Raw genomic sequence first — 19,739 nt, forward strand, 5'->3', positions numbered from 1 at the left:
GATATTGCCCACCATACTATCAGCATCTCACTGGCTGCGATCGCCTCTGCCCGATTAACAGGCAGAGGCGGTTGCGGGGTGTGCCAACAGCGTTAGAACGCCGATGGCGGGGCACGGTCCGGACAATGGAGGCTTGTCCGGACCGTTGGTGGGGGTGGGGGCGGCGGCTGTGTGACGTGGTGGGTAGCTCCCTGCCAGAGCGGAGGAGCTGCGCAGGTAGGGGAGCTACTCGCCAGGTACAAAAGCATAGCCGCAGTGTCAGAGTAAATGACATGTCAGAGTAAATGATCGTAGATGTGCTAAATTTAGCACATCTGTGATCAACTCTGAATTACCCCCATAGGCAATCTAGTAAATCAGTGTGCCTCCTCCTACAATAAGGAGAATGTTATCTTCAAAGCATTGTAACATTGTAATGTAAGCGCAATGAATATTGCTCAACAAAACATCATATAGGGAAACACATGTTGGGAAAGTTTGTAAATGTTGACATTGCGGGCTGCCACCGATGGTACAGTACTGGCTCCAGACGTAGACGTTTTAAAAAATGATCACGTTGACACAAGTGGGCAGGGCCTGTTTATTGGGTAAATAAAATGATAGCTGCATTATGTAAGTACAAAACTGGTATTTGCTTTTGGCAAAATACACATAGTAGCAGAACTGTGCAAACTAAATTGCGTACCATTTCAGGCTATGAAAACGTATATTATGCTTTGCGTTATACGGAATGCTTCAAAATGAATCCTAAGTATTTTGAGCAGACAACATACTTTTAGCCTAGCTTCCTTACAAATATATTTTAATCCAATCTATAGACTTTACATAAAACAGAAAGCAGTGTTATGGGCCCTACATTTTTTCAAATGGTGGTTTCAAATTGGAATAAAATTACCTCTCCATATATTTTAAATAAAGCGAAAATGAGGAAGAAAGAAAAATAAATCTGCAGATTAGTTTATCAGCTCGCCATGCAATATACTGAAGATTTAAGGTGCTATTCCATATATCCACTGGAATTAAACCGGTTTCAGATCGTTACCAAGTAGGCATCATGTCTGGAAACCAGACTCTGCCAAGATGCTTTGAAACTTCCCAATGAATTTGCTCCAGATTATACTTCTGATCCGGAATTAATACTTCTTCCATTATAGAAAGCTGGGACAAGCGGCCACCACACATCTTTACAAACTCTACAAAAGCAGAGCAAGAGACTTCACACTCCCCAAGTCCAATGGCTGTCAGACTTTTGCAACGCTCTGCAATACGAATCAGTTCCTCATCAAGAGGCCGAAGTCCATTAGCGCACACGACCAGTTCCACTAGCCGAGGACAGGTCATGCCAACACGACCAAGCACTTCCTTGCTTACAGATCTCCCAAAGTATAGGTGTGTGACTGGGGTTTCATAACGGAAAAATGGATCAAACTCCTCTTCGTAGAGGAAAAAGTACATGACCAAATTCACCTTGGGAGAGTGTTTTATTAAAGCATCCCAGCTGCTTTTCTGAATGGTGTGAAATGGAGTTTGTCCTGGGTTCTCGCTTACAACATCAATTCGCAGGTGTTCCAGACGGACATGTTTTTCTGAAGACAGTGCCAGTAGAAGCTCATCGCTCAGCAAGTAATAGTTCAGCGCCAGCTCCCGCAGACCGTGACACTGATCTGCTACACACAAAATTCCTGAAATTGGATTTGAAATAGTTCAGTCATTGACTAAAGAGGTTACATTTCAGCATTAATATTCTTTTTCATTTCACTAACCTAAGGTCTGAGTAAATACTGGTCAGTATGACAATTAAAAAAACAACAAAAATTCAATGCGACTTCTAAAGAAGGTTATCTCATACCATTTGTGCTCAAGATGTTTTCCAATGTAGCTTACATGCACAACATTCTATAACTATATTCAGCTGTTCTTAAAATAAGAAACTATATTCCGCACAAAAATAAAACTGCTAAAGTTCATTAGAAGCACAGCATAATAAATTTAGGCTAATGGCCTACAAATTTTACTTTAAACAGATCAAAATACATGCCATTACCTTCAGGAGAAACATGCGGGCAACTGCTCATTTTCAGAAGTTTCAATGAGTCGCTGTTGTTCGCCACCAGTACTTTTAAAGATGGATCATCAACCGGTGTATCGTCAATTTTAAGTGAGGAGAGTGATTTTGAATTGACAAACACAACAGTAAGTGCAGATATGAAGTGCGACTACAAAACAGAAACAAAGCAAGCAATTATTATTTCTGCAAAATAACATTACTGTGATGTAACTCATGCCTGTTCACAATGCCTAAGTGAGAGATGATCACCACAAAATATTTTTTTTTATATAAATAGTGGTCTATTAACAATTATTTTCCTTCAATTATATAAAATCAGATATGAGTATTAAAATTATTGAAGACTTTTTGTGCATGTGAACTACAGTATTTGGTTGTATTATACGGTTTCCATTTCAGGTCGTTCCCAGAAGCAGTTTTACAGGAACAGGAGACTATCTGGAGCGGCTCTGGATTTAGTCCACACTCCAGCATCTCGAACGCGGTAATTAAAGCTGCGGCTTCATTTCAAATGGACACAGATGCATTTTCAGCCGATAAAAACGGACGGATATCACGATTTATGACTGATGGTCATTATCGCGGTATCTAATTAGAGGCAGTTTTTAACTGCCAATAATGGGCCCGCGATTGCATGAAACACATTAAATCAGGGATAAGTTTCCGATTCCATGTGTTATCGCAGCTCCTTATCGGGGATTATGCTTTGCCCAATAAGTGCTGGTGTCGGGGCTATCATAGGATAGCCCCCGGAGAACCTATTAATAGCGGTAAAGTACCGCTGCTAATAGGATATCCCCCTGTGAGTATACAGATGCTAATAGCCAAAGCTGCTACCAAGATCTCCGTTTACAGTACATGGGTGCTCCAGCAGCTGAATGGGATTGGTAGATGACTATTACAACAACAATTATATACTAATTATTACACTAGCAATTACTTGTAACTAAACAACTATATAACACTGTGGGCGGCCCAGAAGTATCAGAGCAAAACATCGACTTGGTGTTTATATCTACCTATCCACTACATATCACTTGATGTTATAACCAAAAAAAAAAAAAGATCCAAAATATCCATTAGACAATACAAATTTATCAGATTCAGTTTCTCATAGGAATACAATTGCAAGTGATTATGTTACTGACAATATTAGTAATTATAATATTCCTTTACGGTTGTCACCATTGCTCATTGTGTATGTTTGTTTTTAGCCTTTAGTCATTTTACTGACTGAGGGGGTATCCAATTACCTATGATGAAATACCAGGAACGAAGTACTGGAGTTTTTCCCAATGTTTCACAGATTTTTTTTTCATGGGGTATTTAATTAGATCTCCCATAAAAAAAAAAAAAAAATAATACTTCTTCAGGCAAGAACACACAGGTTTTGTAAAACCTGTGTGTTTTCACTGCCACAGCCCCGAAAAGCTGGCACTTATCTCGGATTTTGCTTCGCCTGCTTGAGGCATGTGAAACAGAATCTTTGGTAAGCCGCGGCGGCTTATCAAGGATTCCCCCCATTATGCAGAGAGCAGCTGCTGCTGGGAACATGCTCCACTGCAGGGGCAACAGCTCTGACATCCCGGCGGCTGCTAAACTCTGCAACCGCCGGGCACATATACGGGGGAGCGGTGCTGACATCCCTGCAGCTGCTGTACTCTGCAACCGCCAGGCACATAGAGGGGGGAGCGGCGCTGACATCCCGGCGGCTGCTGCTCAGTCTCAGTAGCCGCTGGGTGGGAGGGGGTGATGCCGGGCTTCCCGATCACTGTTACCACAGTGATCGGGACACAATAGAGAAGGAGCCATAAGCTCCATAGGGGCCGGGAGGTCCCTCTTACATTGCCGGTTGTGGGAAGAATCTCTTCCCACAGCAGCACAGTGGGCATTTCTGACTGGTCGCATCAGATGCGACCATGTCAGGGAAAGCCCAGTCTGGTGTGGTCGCATCTAATGCGACCATGCCAGTTAAGTGGTTAATGATCTGATTTCTACTTTTTAATACATGACTGTATATACTGTATAAAGACAATTATTGTAATTCCTTTAGAAAAGGTGAAATTGACATGTATATCAAACATAACCTGTACCTTTGGTAAATCCATAAAACTTGGTCGAGCAGTTGAAATAAGTCCAAGTGTTTTCAAAGAGCAATTAACCAGCTGTGATAGGATATTGCAAGCAGCTTCTGCCGACTCCTTACTGCTATCAACCTGAAAATAAAAATAAAGTAGTAATTAATCACCTAATATTTCTATCAAGACTACACATTTACATACATGTAAAAATAAGAATTTACTTACCGATAATTCTATTTCTCGGAGTCCGTAGTGGATGCTGGGGTTCCTGAAAGGACCATGGGGAATAGCGGCTCCGCAGGAGACAGGGCACAAAAGTAAAGCTTTCCGATCAGGTGGTGTGCACTGGCTCCTCCCCCTATGACCCTCCTCCAAGCCAGTTAGGTACTGTGCCCGGACGAGCGTACACAATAAGGGAGGAATTTTGAATCCCGGGTAAGACTCATACCAGCCACACCAATCACACTGTACAACCTGTGATCTGAACCCAGTTAACAGTATGATAACAGCGGAGCCTCTGAAAAGATGGCTCACTACAGCAATAACCCGATTTTTGTAACTATGTACAAGTATTGCAGATAATCCGCACTTGGGATGGGCGCCCAGCATCCACTACGGACTCCGAGAAATAGAATTATCGGTAAGTAAATTCTTATTTTTTCTATCGTCCTAGTGGATGCTGGGGTTCCTGAAAGGACCATGGGGATTATACCAAAGCTCCCAAACGGGCGGGAGAGTGCGGATGACTCTGCAGCACCGAATGAGAGAACTCCAGGTCCTCCTTAGCCAGGGTATCAAATTTGTAGAAATTAGCAAACGTGTTTGCCCCTGACCAAGTAGCTGCTCGGCAAAGTTGTAAAGCCGAGACCCCTCGGGCAGCCGCCCAAGATGAGCCCACCTTCCTTGTGGAATGGGCAATTACATATTTTGGCTGTGGCAGGCCTGCCACAGAATGTGCAAGCTGAATTGTATTACACATCCAACTAGCAATAGTCTGCTTAGAAGCAAGAGCACCCAGTTTGTTGGGTGCATACAGGATAACAGCAAGTCAGTTTTCCTGACTCCAGCCGTCCTGGAACATATTTTCAGGGCCCTGACAACATCTAGCAACTTGGAGTCCTCCAAGTCCCTAGTAGGTGCAAGGCACCACAATAAGCTGGTTCAGGTGAAACACTGACACCACCTTAGGGAGAGAACTGGGGACGAGTCCGCAGCTCTGCCCTGTCCGAATGGACAAACAGATATGGGCTTTTTTGAGAAAAAACCACCAATTTGACACTCGCCTGGTCCAGGCCAGGGCCAAGAGCATGGTCACTTTTCATGTGAGATGCTTCAAATCCACAGATTTGACTGGTTTTAAACCAATGTGATTTGAGGAATCCCAGAACTACGTTGAGATCCCACAGTGCCACTGGAGGCACAAAAGGGGGTTGTATATGCAATACTCCCTTGACAAACTTCTGGACTTCAGGAACTGAAGCCAATTCTTTCTGGAAGAAAATCGACAGGGCCGAAATTTGAACCTTAATGGACCCCAATTTGAGGCCCATAGACACTCCTGTTTGCAGGAAATGCAGGAAACGACCGAGTTGAAATTTCTTTGTGGGGCCTTCCTGGCCTCACACCACGCAACATATTTTCGCCACATGTGGTGATAATGTTGTGCGGTCACCTCCTTTCTGGCTTTGACCAGGGTAGGAATGACCTCTTCCGGAATGCCTTTTTCCCTTAGGATCCGGCTTTCCACCGCCATGCCGACAAACGCAGCTGCGGTAAGTCTTGGAACAGACATGGTACTTGCTGAAGCAAGTCCCTTCTTAGCGGCAGAGGCCATAAGACCTCTGTAAGCATCTCTTGAAGTTCCGGGTACCAAGTCCTTCTTGGCCAATCCGGAGCCATGAGTATAGTTCTTACTCCTCTACGTCTTATAATTCTCAGCACCTTAGGTATGAGAAGCAGAGGAGGGAACACATACACCGACTGGTACACCCACGGTGTTACCAGAACGTCCACAGCTATTGCCTGAGGGTCTCTTGACCTGGCGCAATACCTGTCCCGTTTTTTGTTCAGACGGGACGCCATCATGTCCACCTTTGGTATTTCCCAACGGTTTACAATCATGTGGAAAAAAACTTCCCGATGAAGTTTCCACTCTCCCGGGTGGAGGTCGTGCCTGCTGAGGAAGTCTGCTTCCCAGTTTCCATTCCCGGGATGAAACACTGCTGACAGTGCTATCACATGATTTTCCGCCCAGCGAAAAGTCCTTGCAGTTTTTGCCATTGCCCTCCTGCTTCTTGTGTCGCCCTGTCTGTTTACGTGGGCGACTGCCGTGATGTTTTTCCCACTGGATCAATACCGGCTGACCTTGAAGCAGAGGTCTTGCTAAGCTTAGAGCATTATAAATTTACCCTTAGCTCCAGTATATTTATGTGGAGAAAAGTCTCCAGACTTGATCACACTCCCTGGAGATTTTTTCCTTGTGTGACTGCTCCCCAGCCTCTCGGGCTGGGCTCCGTGGTCACCAGCATCCAATCCTGAATGCCGAATCTGCGGCCCTCTAGAAGATGAGCACTCTATAACCACCACAGGAGAGACACCCTTGTCCTTGGATATAGGGTTATCCGCTGATGCATCTGAAGATGCGATCCGGACCATTTGTCCAGCAGATCCCACTGAAAAGTTCTTGCGTGAAATCTGCCGAATGGAATTGCTTCGTAGGAAGCCACCATTTTTACCAGGACCCTTGTGCAATGATGCACTGTTTTTAGGAGGTTCCTGACTAGCTCGGATAACTCCCTGGCTTTCTCTTCCGGGAGAAACACCTTTTTCTGGACTGTGTCCAGAATCATCCCTAGGCACAGCAGACGTGTCGTCGGGATCAGCTGCGATTTTGGAATATTTAGAATCCACCCGTGCTGTTGTAGCAGTATCCGAGATAGTGCTACTCCGACCTCCAACTGTTCCCTGGACTATGCCCTTATCAGGAGATCGTCCAAGTAAGGGATAATTAAGACGCCTTTTCTTCGAAGAAGAATCATCATTTCGGCCATTACCTTGGTAAAGACCCGGGGTGCCGTGGACAATCCAAACGGCAGCGTCTGAAACTGATAGTGACAGTTCTGCACCACGAACCTGAGGTACCCTTAGTGAGAAGGGCAAATTTGGGACATAGAGGTAAGCATCCCTGATGTCCCGGGACACTATATAGTCCCCTTCTTCCTGGTTCGTTATCACTGCTCTGAGTGACTCCATCTTGATTTGAACCTTTGTAAGTGTTCAAAAAAATTTTTAGAATAAGTCTCACCTAGCCTTCTGGCTTCAGTACCACAATATAGTGTGGAATAATACCCCTTTTCTTGTAGTAGGAGGGGTAATTTAATTATCACCTGCTGGGAATACAGCTTGTGAATTTTTTCCCATACTGCCTCCTTGTCGGAGGGAGACCTTGGTAAAGCAGACTTCAGGAGCCTGCGAAGGGGAAACGTCTCGACATTCCAATCTGTACCCCTGGGATACTACTTGTAGGATCCAGGGGTCCTGTACGGTCTCAGCGCCATGCTGAGAACTTGTCAGAAGCGGTGGAACGCTTCTGTTCCTGGGAATGGGCTGCCTGCTGCAGTCTTCTTCCCTTTCCTCTATCCCTGGGCAGATATGATCTTATAGGGACGAAAGGACTGAGGCTGAAAAGACGGTGTCTTTTTCTGCAGAGATGTGACTTAGGGTAAAAACGGCGGATTTTCCAGCAGTTGCCGTGGCCACCAGGTCCGATGGACCGACCCCAAATAACTCCTCTTCCTTTATACGGCAATACACCTTTGTGCCGTTTGGAATCTGCATCACCTGACCACTGTCGTGTCCATAACATCTTCTGGCAGATATGGACATCGCATTTACTCTTGATGCCAGAGTGCAAATATCCCTCTGTGCATCTCGCATATATAGAAATGCATCCTTTAAATGCTCTATAGTCAATAAAATACTGTCCCTGTCAAGGGTATCAATATTTTTAGTCAGGGAATCCGACCAAGCCACCCCAGCTCTGCACATCCAGGCTGAGGCGATCGCTGGTCGCAGTATAACACCAGTATGTGTGTATATACTTTTTATGATATTTTCCAGCCTCCTGTCAGCTGGTCCTTGATGGCGGCCCTATCTATAGACGGTACCGCCACTTGTTTTGATAAGCGTGTGAGCGCCTTATCCACCCTAAGGGGTGTTTCCCAACGCGCCCTAACTTCTGGCGGGAAAGGGTATACCGCCCATAATTTTCTATCGGGGGGAACCCACGCATCATCACACACTTTATTTAATTTATCTGATTCAGGAAAAACTACGGTAGTTTTTTCACATCCCACATAATACCCTCTTTTGTGGTACTTGTAGTATCAGAAATATGTAACACCTCCTTCATTGCCTTTAACGTGTGGCCCTAATAAGGAATACGTTTGTTTATTCACCGTCGACACTGGATTCAGTGTCCCTGTCTGTGTCTGTGTCGACCGACTAAAGTAAACGGGCGTTTTAAAACCCCTGACGGTGTTTTTGAGACGTCTGGACCGGTACTAATTGTTTGTCGGCCGTCTCATGTCGTCAACCGACCTTGCAGCGTGTTGACATTATCACGTAATTCCCTAAATAAGCCATCCATTCCGGTGTCGACTCCCTAGAGAGTGACATCACCATTACAGGCAATTGCTCCGCCTCCTCACCAACATCGTCCTCATACATGTCGACACACACGTACCGACACACAGCACACACACAGGGAATGCTCTGATAGAGGACAGGACCCACTAGCCCTTTGGAGAGACAGAGGGAGAGTTTACCAGCACACACCAAAAACGCTATAATTATATAGGGACAACCTTATATAAGTGTTTTCCCTTATAGCATCTTTTTTATATATTTCTAACGCCAAATTAGTGCCCCCCCTCTCTGTTTTAACCCTGTTTCTGTAGTGCAGTGCAGGGGAGAGCCTGGGAGCCTTCCCTCCAGCCTTTCTGTGAGGGAAAATGGCGCTGTGTGCTGAGGAGATAGGCCCCGCCCCTTTTTCGGCGGCCTCGTCTCCCGCTCTTAACGGATTCTGGCAGGGGTTAAATATCTCCATATAGCCTCCGGAGGCTATATGTGAGGTATTTTTAGCCAAAATAGGTATTCATTTGCCTCCCAGGGCGCCCCCCTCCCAGCGCCCTGCACCCTCAGTGACTGCCGTGTGAAGTGTGCTGAGAGGAAAATGGCGCACAGCTGCAGTGCTGTGCGCTACCTTTAGAAGACTGAGGAGTCTTCTGCCGCCGATTCTGGACCTCTTCTTACTTCAGCATCTGCAAGGGGGCCGGCGGCAAGGCTCCGGTGACCATCCAGGCTGTACCTGTGATCGTCCCTCTGGAGCTGATGTCCAGTAGCCAAGAAGCCAATCCATCCTGCACGCAGGTGAGTTCACTTCTTCTCCCCTAAGTCCCTCGTTGCAGTGATCCTGTTGCCAGCAGGACTCACTGTAAAATAAAAAACCTAAGCTAAACTTTTCTAAGCAGCTCTTTAGGAGAGCCACCTAGATTGCACCCTTCTCGGCCGGGCACAAAAATCTAACTGGCTTGGAGGAGGGTCATAGGGGGAGGAGCCAGTGCACACCACCTGATCGGAAAGCTTTACTTTTGTGCCCTGTCTCCTGCGGAGCCGCTATTCCCCATGGTCCTTTCAGGAACCCCAGCATCCACTAGGACGATAGAGAAACAGAGGGAAGATGGTGTATATACTGTACATTAGTAGAATTTCCCCTTGTGGTGATGGCAGTGCTGAAGATATGTACCAACTTGACGTACATAATGTGATTTTTCTGATTGCCAAGACAATAATACTATGCATTTAGAAAATGAGTAGAAATTTAAAAAAAAAAAAATTCATCTTGGAGTATTTTAAAATTTGAGAACTATCATGAAAGTTACTTATTCTATAAAGGTCTTTTTCTTTGGTCATATCTGATGCTTTTCAGACACAAAGTTGTTCATTTCAGGTGATGTTTCACTCGTACAGATGTGTCCTCATACGTGTAGCCTCAACACGCTATGAGTCGCGAGTGAGTCATGCTGAGTGGTGTAGTGTCTTTTTCACCAGAATTTATGTCTCCGTCACAATCGTCTGAATCTGTATATGAAGCATAACGACACTTGGCATTAAAAAAAAAGCTGCAGTCACTACATCCGAGCACTTCGTATACAGATTCAGACTACGTCAAAGGCAGACATACATGTGGCATATGTGAAATTAATCAGTGCAGACTTGTGAAGCAGTTTTGTTGCATTGCAACCCGCTAAAACGCAAAGTTAAGCAAAAAATAAAATGCAAGCAGAGTTGCACGGGACCTGTCACGCTGGGAAGGGGTGTTTTGCGCGACTGTAGTAACAGTGTATGGAGGACACATCTGTAGATTGCTTTACCTTCAACACTTCCATCCAGTTCTTCCCAAACCAAATCGGTTGGTATTAAGGGCCTAATTCAGCATGGAACCCAGGTCCGAAAACGTTTGCATGCTGAATCCCGCCGCAGTGTGTACATGCGCAAAAGCCACATGGCGCGTGTGCACACAGCGAGATGTGACGGAAGGGGACGTTGCACAGCGTTGGGGGCGGCAGTCCGACCAACTCAAGTGTGTCTGTACCGTTTGCGACCCAAAAGATGGAGGGTTGCCGTCTGCCTCAAAAGCTAGGCTGCATCGTAGTGTGATGCACTCGCATGTTTGCGGAGGTTGGAGATTTGGCAGGACCCGGCATGGGGGGTGGACTTGCCCTGTGCTGGATTTTCTTAGTAGGCCAATAAGTAATAGTTATGTGCCACGTGGACAGTTTGACACAACAACTCATTGGAACAGAGCTAAAACATTCCTTTATATTGAATTGCCCTGAACAGAATGTATACTTACTTTGAACATCTTGGGCCCCTATATGCTCATACTGGGGTGATCAGCTGTAATGGACACAGAGGGGTCTTACTTAAGAAAACCTATCTTTTAGATTGATGGGCAGCTGAATATTACATAGGGTCAAGTGTGTACTTGAAGGTGTAGGAGTAAGTTCTGAATAAGAAAAGAAAAAGGATGGTGAAAGTAAAATGACACAGATAAAAGAAAGCAATTTCATAAATAAAATAAAAAAAGGATCTATCATGTTACACTGAATACTGGGATAAGTAATGCAAATGAAATACTAGAAAATATCTTAACTCAATTACTCAAAACTTACAGGGAATTATATAAAAAAACAAATAAGAATAATTGGGCGGTATCCTATAATCCGTGGTAAATGACCGCGGCTAAAGGTCTCGTCGGGGGCTGTCCTATTAGCAGCAGAGTATCTGGGATTTCGTTTCACCTGCCTCAGGAGGGCAAAACCAAAGCCCCGGAAACAGCTTAATTTTCAAGCGAAAACAGGGCTGTTTCTCACGAAACCACACAGGTCTCACTTAACTTGTGTGTTTTCAGGAGCATTTTTTTTTTTATGGACGGTCTAATGGGATCGCCTGTAAAAAAAATATTGGTGAAACATCGGAAAAAAACGGTGAAAACAGACACAATGTTTTACCATGGCTAACAGGATAGTGTAAAAATGAATTTCACCAAGGTAAAACACTAACCCCTTAATGGCCAGGGGTACTTTGTGTTTGTGACCGGACCACATTACAATTTTCAGAGAGTTGTGGAAAGGGCTGAGATATAAGGAGATCAGCAATAAGTCACAGATCACATTAGAGAAGGTGCAGGTTCTTCAGTACAACTTCGTACTACTGTGAGGCACCTGTCACAATGATGCCGGATTATAGTGTCAAAATCACCTATGTACAAAATTAAACTCATACATACAACCTGTTTGTCATTCAGAAATAATAACCGTTAAAAAGCAAAACTATTGCTACAAATGTGCATTGCCTCATACAAACAACAGGTTTCAAAATGTGAAATGAAAATACAATGTCAAAAGAAACATTCTAATTCTACTGCTCACTTCAGTAATATATGAACGTTCTGATAATGACAATGCGACAACATACCTTAAAGCTGACATACTGTAGGTGATTTGAGTGCCTCTTAATAATCTGTTTGATCAGGTCAGGATGTGTGGCCTTCAGGTAAGATGTTGCTGGTTGATTTAATTCAAATTCAAAGCATCTCCACAGGTCAGGCATGTGAAAAACATGATTCCAGTTTCTGCACACTTGTGAGGCATGTGCACGATCCAGAAGAGGCAAATACTGAAAAATCTGTAGTAATATGTCAGGAAGTAGATTTCCCCAGTCATGAACCTTGGATATCGTCGCAGATTCATCCCCTAAATTTCTTGCTTTCTTTGACAATTCCTCCATCTCTCCGACTGACGCACTTATGCTGGTGTGACAGTCCATTCTTCCTCTTTTCATCCTGTAAGTAAATGACACAAGTTACACATATTTACATAGAATTTGATGGCAGATAAGAACCACACGGACCATCTAGTCTGCCCTTTAAGGTTAGTGTATTAGGGTCATGGGCTTGGTTTAGGGGTTAGGGTATTGGATTTAAATAGTTCTTTGTTTGTTTATTACGTTCGTGAGGGTTTCTGGCAATCCCTCTTTAGGAAACAGCAGACTGTCACACCACCGCGCCTCAATTGTTGTGTTGGCAGTAGAAAGATACAAGCTTGTGAACTATTGTACAATTAAATAAGTGTGATTGGCTGAAGAAACCCACTTAGATATCAGTCAGAGGGGGTTCCAGGCATTCGGGGAAAGGGGACCCATGTGAAAACATGGGGCCCCTTTCAGTGCGAGGTCGGGTATCCGTTTTTTTATTTTTACAAGTACGTGGATTACAAAAGGATTTACCGAGGAGCCTAAGACACTGGATTATGTGAGTATAATTTTTTCTACAGGTACACCATGGATTCTACTGGAGAAGAGGACCGACCTGCGTGTGAACATAAGGTAAGTATGTGTATATGGAGGTGTGGATGGATGTATTAAAGTTATACTTTCAAGGTGTGTGTGTGTGAGTTGTCTTTATTGGGGTATTTTTTTAGTAGTAGTACTACAGGTACCAGCGGGCCCATTTTTCCGCCGCATGCTGGTACTTGTGGTTCTCCAAGTACCAGCTTGCGGGGGAGGCTTGCTGGGCCTTGTAGTACTGCTACTAAAAACAATATCATTCACTTTCAACAAAGGCTATCAGCCTCCCATCCGCAGCCCATTGGATGGGGGCGACTAGTTGGATATTTGATGCCACGGCCGCAAGGCACTGTATAAAAGTGACCCCCGGCTGTGGCATTATCTGTCCAGCTAGTGGAGCCCGATGCTGGTTTCTAAAATACGGGGGACCCCTACTCTTTTTGTTACCCGTATTTTTGGAACCAGGACCAGGCGCAGAGCCCGATGCTGGTTGTTTAAATATGGGGGAACCCCTGTCCATTTTTTCCCCATATTTCTGCAACCAGGATCGGCTCAAAGAGCCCGAGGCTGGTTTGCCTTAGGAGGGGGGACCCCACGCAATTTTTTTTTAACATTTAAACATATTTTTTATTTTTAACAAGGTGCACAATAAAGCCCAGCACGGATCTCTCAGATCCGGCCGAGATTCATTGTATTAAAGTCGGCAGTGTTTTACAAGTCACTCACGTAAAACACTGCCAAAAAAAACGAATGACATCGACATCGGAAAACCCGAAAATGCAGAATACGGCAGCTTAGTAAATTAGTCGTAATCAATTCAAAAAGTTGCATATTTACACTTTCGATGTCATTCGTGATTGAACTTTGACCTCAAACGGGAAAACACGAATCTTAGTAAATTTACCCCATAGCGTGTGTAAATCTGGCTCTGGTACTAGCCAGTGCCTCCTCAGCCATTTACCTCACCGCACGTCCCTGCACTACACATCCATGTTAATGAATGTCTATTATTAGTTTTTCTTATGCTTTTATTTATATATAGCCCTTACATCAACTGTACAAACGTGGAGGCTGGCACCAAAACAAATAAAAAGCCCCCCCCCCACCACACACACATATCCACAAAAGAACTCAAGCTCCCAAAAGTTAATTCATCAGTAGCTTTTAACATAAAAAAAAAACAAATAAACAACTACATAAAAGGATTGGCACAAAATGTATTAAGAAAACAAGCTAGGCGCCGTCAATATTCAGTGAGAATTTAGCAATTAATGACTCAGCACCAACCCAAATCTTTAACTTAAGGTACACTCACTTTGGGGTTGATTCAATTGAACGCTAATTGAATAGCGCTGGGAAGGCGGTCCCTACGCTTATCAATTCAGCGTGCTGCTTTGACGGAGAATGTCCGTACTCGCGCTTTAAACAGGGTGTTTAGGTTTGAGATTAGGCATTCTCCGACATATGTGCCCTGCCACGATGCTGTTTGTGCTGCGCTAGGATTTGTGCCAGAGTGTTGATGAGCTAAAGTGGTGCCCTTATAATTAACAAGTATCTACTTTAAAAAAATTATGAAGAAAAAAAAAATGTTATATATATATCACACACTGCTCAAAAAAATAAAGGGAACACTAAAATAACATCCTAGATCTGAATGAAATATTCATATTAAATACTTTGTTCTTTACATAGTTGAATGTGCTGACCACAAAATCACACAAAAATTATCAATGGAAATCAAATTTATTAGCCCATGGAGGTATGGATTTGGAGTCACACTCAAAATGAAAGTGGAAAAACGCACTACAGGCTGATCCAACTTTGATGTAATGTCCTTAAAACAAGTCAAAATGAGGCTCAGTAGTGTGTGTGGTGGCCTCCACGTGCCTGTATGACCTCCCTACAATGCCTGGGCATGCTCCTGATGAGGTGGCGGATGATCTCCTGAGGGATCTCCTCCCAGACCTGGACTAAAGCATCCGCCAACTCCTGGACAGTCTGTGGTGCAACGTGGCGTTGGTGGATGGAGCGAGACATGATGTCCCAGATGTGCTCAATTGGATTCAGGTTTGGGGAACGGGCGGGCCAGTCCATAGCATCAATGCCTTCGTCTTGCAGGAACTGCTGACACACTCCAGCCACATGAGTTCTAGCATTGTCTTGCATTAGGAGGAACCCAGGGCCAACCGCACCAGCATATGGTCTCACAAGGGGTCTGAGGATCTCATCTCGGTACCTAATGGCAGTCAGGCTACCTCTGGCGAGCACATGGAGGGCTGTGCGGCCCACCAAAGAAATGCCACCCCACACCATTACTGACCCACTGCCAAACCGGTCATGCTGGAGGATGTTGCAGGCAGCAGAACGTTCTCCTTGGCGTTTCCAGACTCTGTCACGTCTGTCACATGTGCTCAGTGAGAACCTGCTTTCATCTGTGCAGAGCACAGGGCGCCAGTGGTGAATTTGCCAATCTGGGTGTTCTCTGGCATATGCCAAACGTCCTGCACGGTGTTGGGCTGTAAGCACAACCCCCACCTGTGGAAGTTGGGCCCTCATACCACCCTCATGGAGTCTGTTTCTGATTGTTTGAGTAGACACATGCACATTTGTGGCTTGCTGGAGGTCATTTTGCAGGGCTCTGGCAGTGCTCCTCCTGTTCCTCCTTGCACAAAGGCAGAGGTAGCGGTCCTGCTGCTGGGTTGTTGCCCTCCTACGGCTCCTCCACGTCTCCTGATGTACTGGCCTGTCTCCTGGTAGCGCCTCCATGCTCTGGACACTACGCTGACAGACACAGCAAACCTTCTTGCCACAGCTCGCATTGATGTGCCATCCTGGATGAGCTGCACTACCTGAGCCACTTGTGTGGGTTGTAGACTCCGTCTCATGCTACCACTAGAGTGAAAGCACCGCCAGCTTTCAAAAGTGACCAAAACATCAGCCAGAAAGCATAGGAGCTGAGAAGTGGTCTGTGGTCACCACCTTCAGAACAACTCCTTTATTGGGGGTGTCTTGCTAATTGCCTATAATTTCCACCTGTTGTCTCTTCAATTTGCACAACAGCATGTGAAATTGATTGTCAATCAGTGTTGCTTCCTAAGTGGACAGTTTGATTTCACAGAAGTGTGATTGACTTGGAGTTACATTGTGTTGTTTAAGTGTTCCCTTTATTTTTTTGAGCAGTGTATGTACGTACGTACGTACGTACGTACGTACGTACGTACGTACGTACGTGTATATATTAGATCATTAAATACGAAACAGTTAATCCAATATAAAGATAAAAATATGGAACCCATGAAAGGAAAAACAAAACTGGAGTGTCCGTTTGTTACGCAGTATAATGCAAAGGTGAATGACATTCGTAAAAGCTTGGAAAGACACTGGCATATATTAAAAATGGATTCAGTGTTGGGAAATGTAATAACAGAGAAACCTAGTCTAGTGTTCAGAAGAGCTAAAACTCTGAAAAATCATCTTGCTCCGAGTGAACTCCCTTTAATTAAGGAAATTGGCACTCCATGTAGTACCTTTTTTGAAGAAAACTATTGGTTTTTATAATTGCGGCAATTGTAAAATGTGTACACATGGGTTAACAGGTAAACAAACATTTTTAGATAGTGGGGGAAAAGGGAATATCAGATAAAGCAATTTATTAATTGTAATACCACATTTGTGGTTTATATGCTGATATGTGGTTGCGGTAAAAAATACGTGGGCAAAACAAAAAGAGTTTTAAAAATAAGAATTTACTTACCGATAATTCTATTTCTCGTAGTCCGTAGTGGATGCTGGGGACTCCGTAAGGACCATGGGGAATAGCGGCTCCGCAGGAGACTGGGCACATCTAAAGAAAGCTTTAGGACTATCTGGTGTGCACTGGCTCCTCCCCCTATGACCCTCCTCCCAGCCTCAGTTAGGATACTGTGCCCGGACGAGCGTCCACAATAAGGAAGGATTTTGAATCCCGGGTAAGACTCATACCAGCCACACCAATCACACTGTACAACTTGTGATCTGAACCCAGTTAACAGCATGATAACAGAGGAGCCTCTAGAAAAGATGGCTCACTACAGCAATAACCCGATTTTTTTGGTAACAATAACTATGTACCAGTATTGCAGACAATCCGCACTTGGGATGGGCGCCCAGCATCCACTACGGACTACGAGAAATAGAATTATCGGTAAGTAAATTCTTATTTTCTCTAACGTCCTAAGTGGATGCTGGGGACTCCGTAAGGACCATGGGGATTATACCAAAGCTCCCAAACGGGCGGGAGAGTGCGGATGACTCTGCAGCACCAATTGAGAGAACTCCAGGTCCTCCTCAGCCAGGGTATCAATTTTGTAGAATTTTACAAACGTATTTGCTCCTGACCAAGTAGCTGCTCGGCAAAGTTGTAAAGCCGAGACCCCTCGGGCAGCCGCCCAAGATGAGCCCACCTTCCTTGTGGAGTGGGCATTTACAGATTTTTGGCTGTGGCAGGCCTGCCACAGAATGTGCAAGCTGAATTGTACTACAAATCCAACGAGCAATAGTCTGCTTAGAAGCAGGAGCACCCAGCTTGTTGGGTGCATACAGGATAAACAGCGAGTCAGATTTTCTGACTCCAGCCGTCCTGGAAACATATATTTTCAGGGCCCTGACAACGTCTAGCAACTTGGAGTCCTCCAAGTCCCTAGTAGCCGCAGGCACCACAATAGGTTGGTTCAGGTGAAACGCTGAAACCACCTTAGGGAGAAACTGAGGACGAGTCCTCAATTCCGCCCTGTCCGAATGGAAAATCAGATAAGGGCTTTTACAGGATAAAGCCGCCAATTCTGACACGCGCCTGGCCCAGGCCAGGGCCAACAGCATGACCACTTTCCATGTGAGATATTTTAACTCCACAGATTTAAGTGGTTCAAACCAATGTGACTTTTGGAACCCAAAAAACTACATTGAGATCCCAAAGTGCCACTGGAGGCACAAAAGGAGGCTGTATATGCAGTACCCCTTTTACAAACGTCTGAACTTCAGGGACTGAAGCTAGTTCTTTTTGGAAGAAAATTGACAGGGCCGAAATTTGAACCTTAATGGACCCCAATTTCAGGCCCATAGACACTCCTGTTTGCAGGAAATGTAGGAATCGACCCAGTTGAATTTCCTCCGTCGGGCCTTACTGGCCTCGCACCACGCAACATATTTTCGCCAAATGCGGTGATAATGTTTTGCGGTTACATTCTTCCTGGCTTTGATCAGGATAGGGATGACTTCATCCGGAATGCCTTTTTTCCTTCAGGATCCGGCGTTCAACCGCCATGCCGTCAAACGCAGCCGCGGTAAGTCTTGGAACAGACAGGGTCCTTGTTGGAGCAGGTCCCTTCTTAGAGGTAGAGGCCAAGGATCCTCCGTGAGCATCTCTTGAAGTTCCGGTTACCAAGTCCTTCTTGGCCAATCCGGAGCCACGAATATAGTGCTTACTCCTCTCCATTTTATCAATCTCAGTACCTTGGGTATGAGAGGCAGAGGAGGGAACACATACACTGACTGGTACACCCACGGTGTTACCAGAGCGTCTACAGCTATTGCCTGAGGGTCCCTTGACCTGGCGCAATACCTGTTGAGTTTTTCCCAACGGTTTATAATCATGTGGAAGACTTCTGGGTGAAGTCCCCACTCTCCCGGGTGGAGGTCGTGCTGAGGAAGTCTGCTTCCCAGTTGTCCACTCCCGGAATGAATACTGCTGACAGTGCTATCACATGATCTTCCGCCCAGCGAAGAATCCTTGCAGCTTCTGCCATTGCCCTCCTGCTTCTTGTGCCACCCTGTCTGTTTACGTGGGTGACTGCCGTGATGTTGTCCGACTGGATCAACACCGGCTGACCTTGAAGCAGAGGTCTTGCTAAGCTTAGAGCATTGTAAATGGCCCTTAGCTTCAGGATATTTATGTGAAGTGATGTCTCCAGGCTTGACCATAAGCCCTGGATATTCCTTCCCTGTGTGACTGCTCCCCAGCCTCGCAGGCTGGCATCCGTGGTCACCAGGACCCAGTCCTGAATGCCGAATATGCGGCCCTCTAGAAGATGAGCACTCTGCAACCACCACAGGAGGGACACCCTTGTCCTTGGTGACAGGGTTATCCGCTGATGCATCTGAAGATGCGACCCGGACCATTTGTCCAGCAGGTCCCACTGGAAAGTTCTTGCGTGGAATCTGCCGAATGGGATTGCTTCGTAGGAAGCCACCATTTTACCCAGAACCCTTGTGCATTGATGCACTGAGACTTGGCTCGGTTTTAGGAGGTTCCTGACTAGCTCGGATAACTCCCTGTCTTTCCCCTCCGGGAGAAACACCTTTTTCTGGACTGTGTCCAGGATCATCCCTAGGAACAGAAGACAAGTCGTCGGAACCAGCTGCGATTTTGAAATATTGAGAATCCAATCGTGCTGCCGCAACACTACCTGAGATAGTGCTACACCGACCTCCAACTGTTCCCTGGATCTTACCCTTATCAGGGAATCGTCCAAGTAAGGGATAACTAAAATTCCCTTCCTTCGAAGGAATATCATCATTTCGGCCATTACCTTGGTAAAGACCCGGGGTGCCGTGGACCATCCATACGGCAGCGTCTGAACTGATAGTGACAGTTCTGTACCATAAACCTGAGGTACCCTTGGTGAGAAGGGTAAATTTTGACA

The 19,739-nt window shown here is 45.3% G+C and overlaps 1 protein-coding gene across 1 annotated transcript in view; it reads right to left on the reverse strand.

Annotated features, from left to right (window-relative positions):
* Positions 1-556: 556 nt before the first annotated feature.
* The window catches only part of FBXL3 (F-box and leucine rich repeat protein 3), a 70,760-nt gene continuing 51,577 nt past the window's right edge, over positions 557-19,739 (reverse strand). Inside the window, exons 2-5 of the mRNA XM_063952966.1 lie at positions 12,190-12,556; positions 4,162-4,284; positions 2,045-2,216; positions 557-1,682 (exon numbers count right to left, since the gene is read on the reverse strand). Coding sequence (XP_063809036.1) covers positions 1,039-1,682; positions 2,045-2,216; positions 4,162-4,284; positions 12,190-12,555 — 1,305 coding nt within the window. The 5' untranslated portion in view covers position 12,556 and the 3' untranslated portion in view covers positions 557-1,038. The remainder of the gene's footprint in view (positions 1,683-2,044; positions 2,217-4,161; positions 4,285-12,189; positions 12,557-19,739) is intronic.

The sequence above is a fragment of the Pseudophryne corroboree genome, chromosome 2 (assembly GCF_028390025.1).
Source record: "Pseudophryne corroboree isolate aPseCor3 chromosome 2, aPseCor3.hap2, whole genome shotgun sequence".
NCBI classification, from domain to species: Eukaryota; Metazoa; Chordata; class Amphibia; order Anura; family Myobatrachidae; genus Pseudophryne; species Pseudophryne corroboree.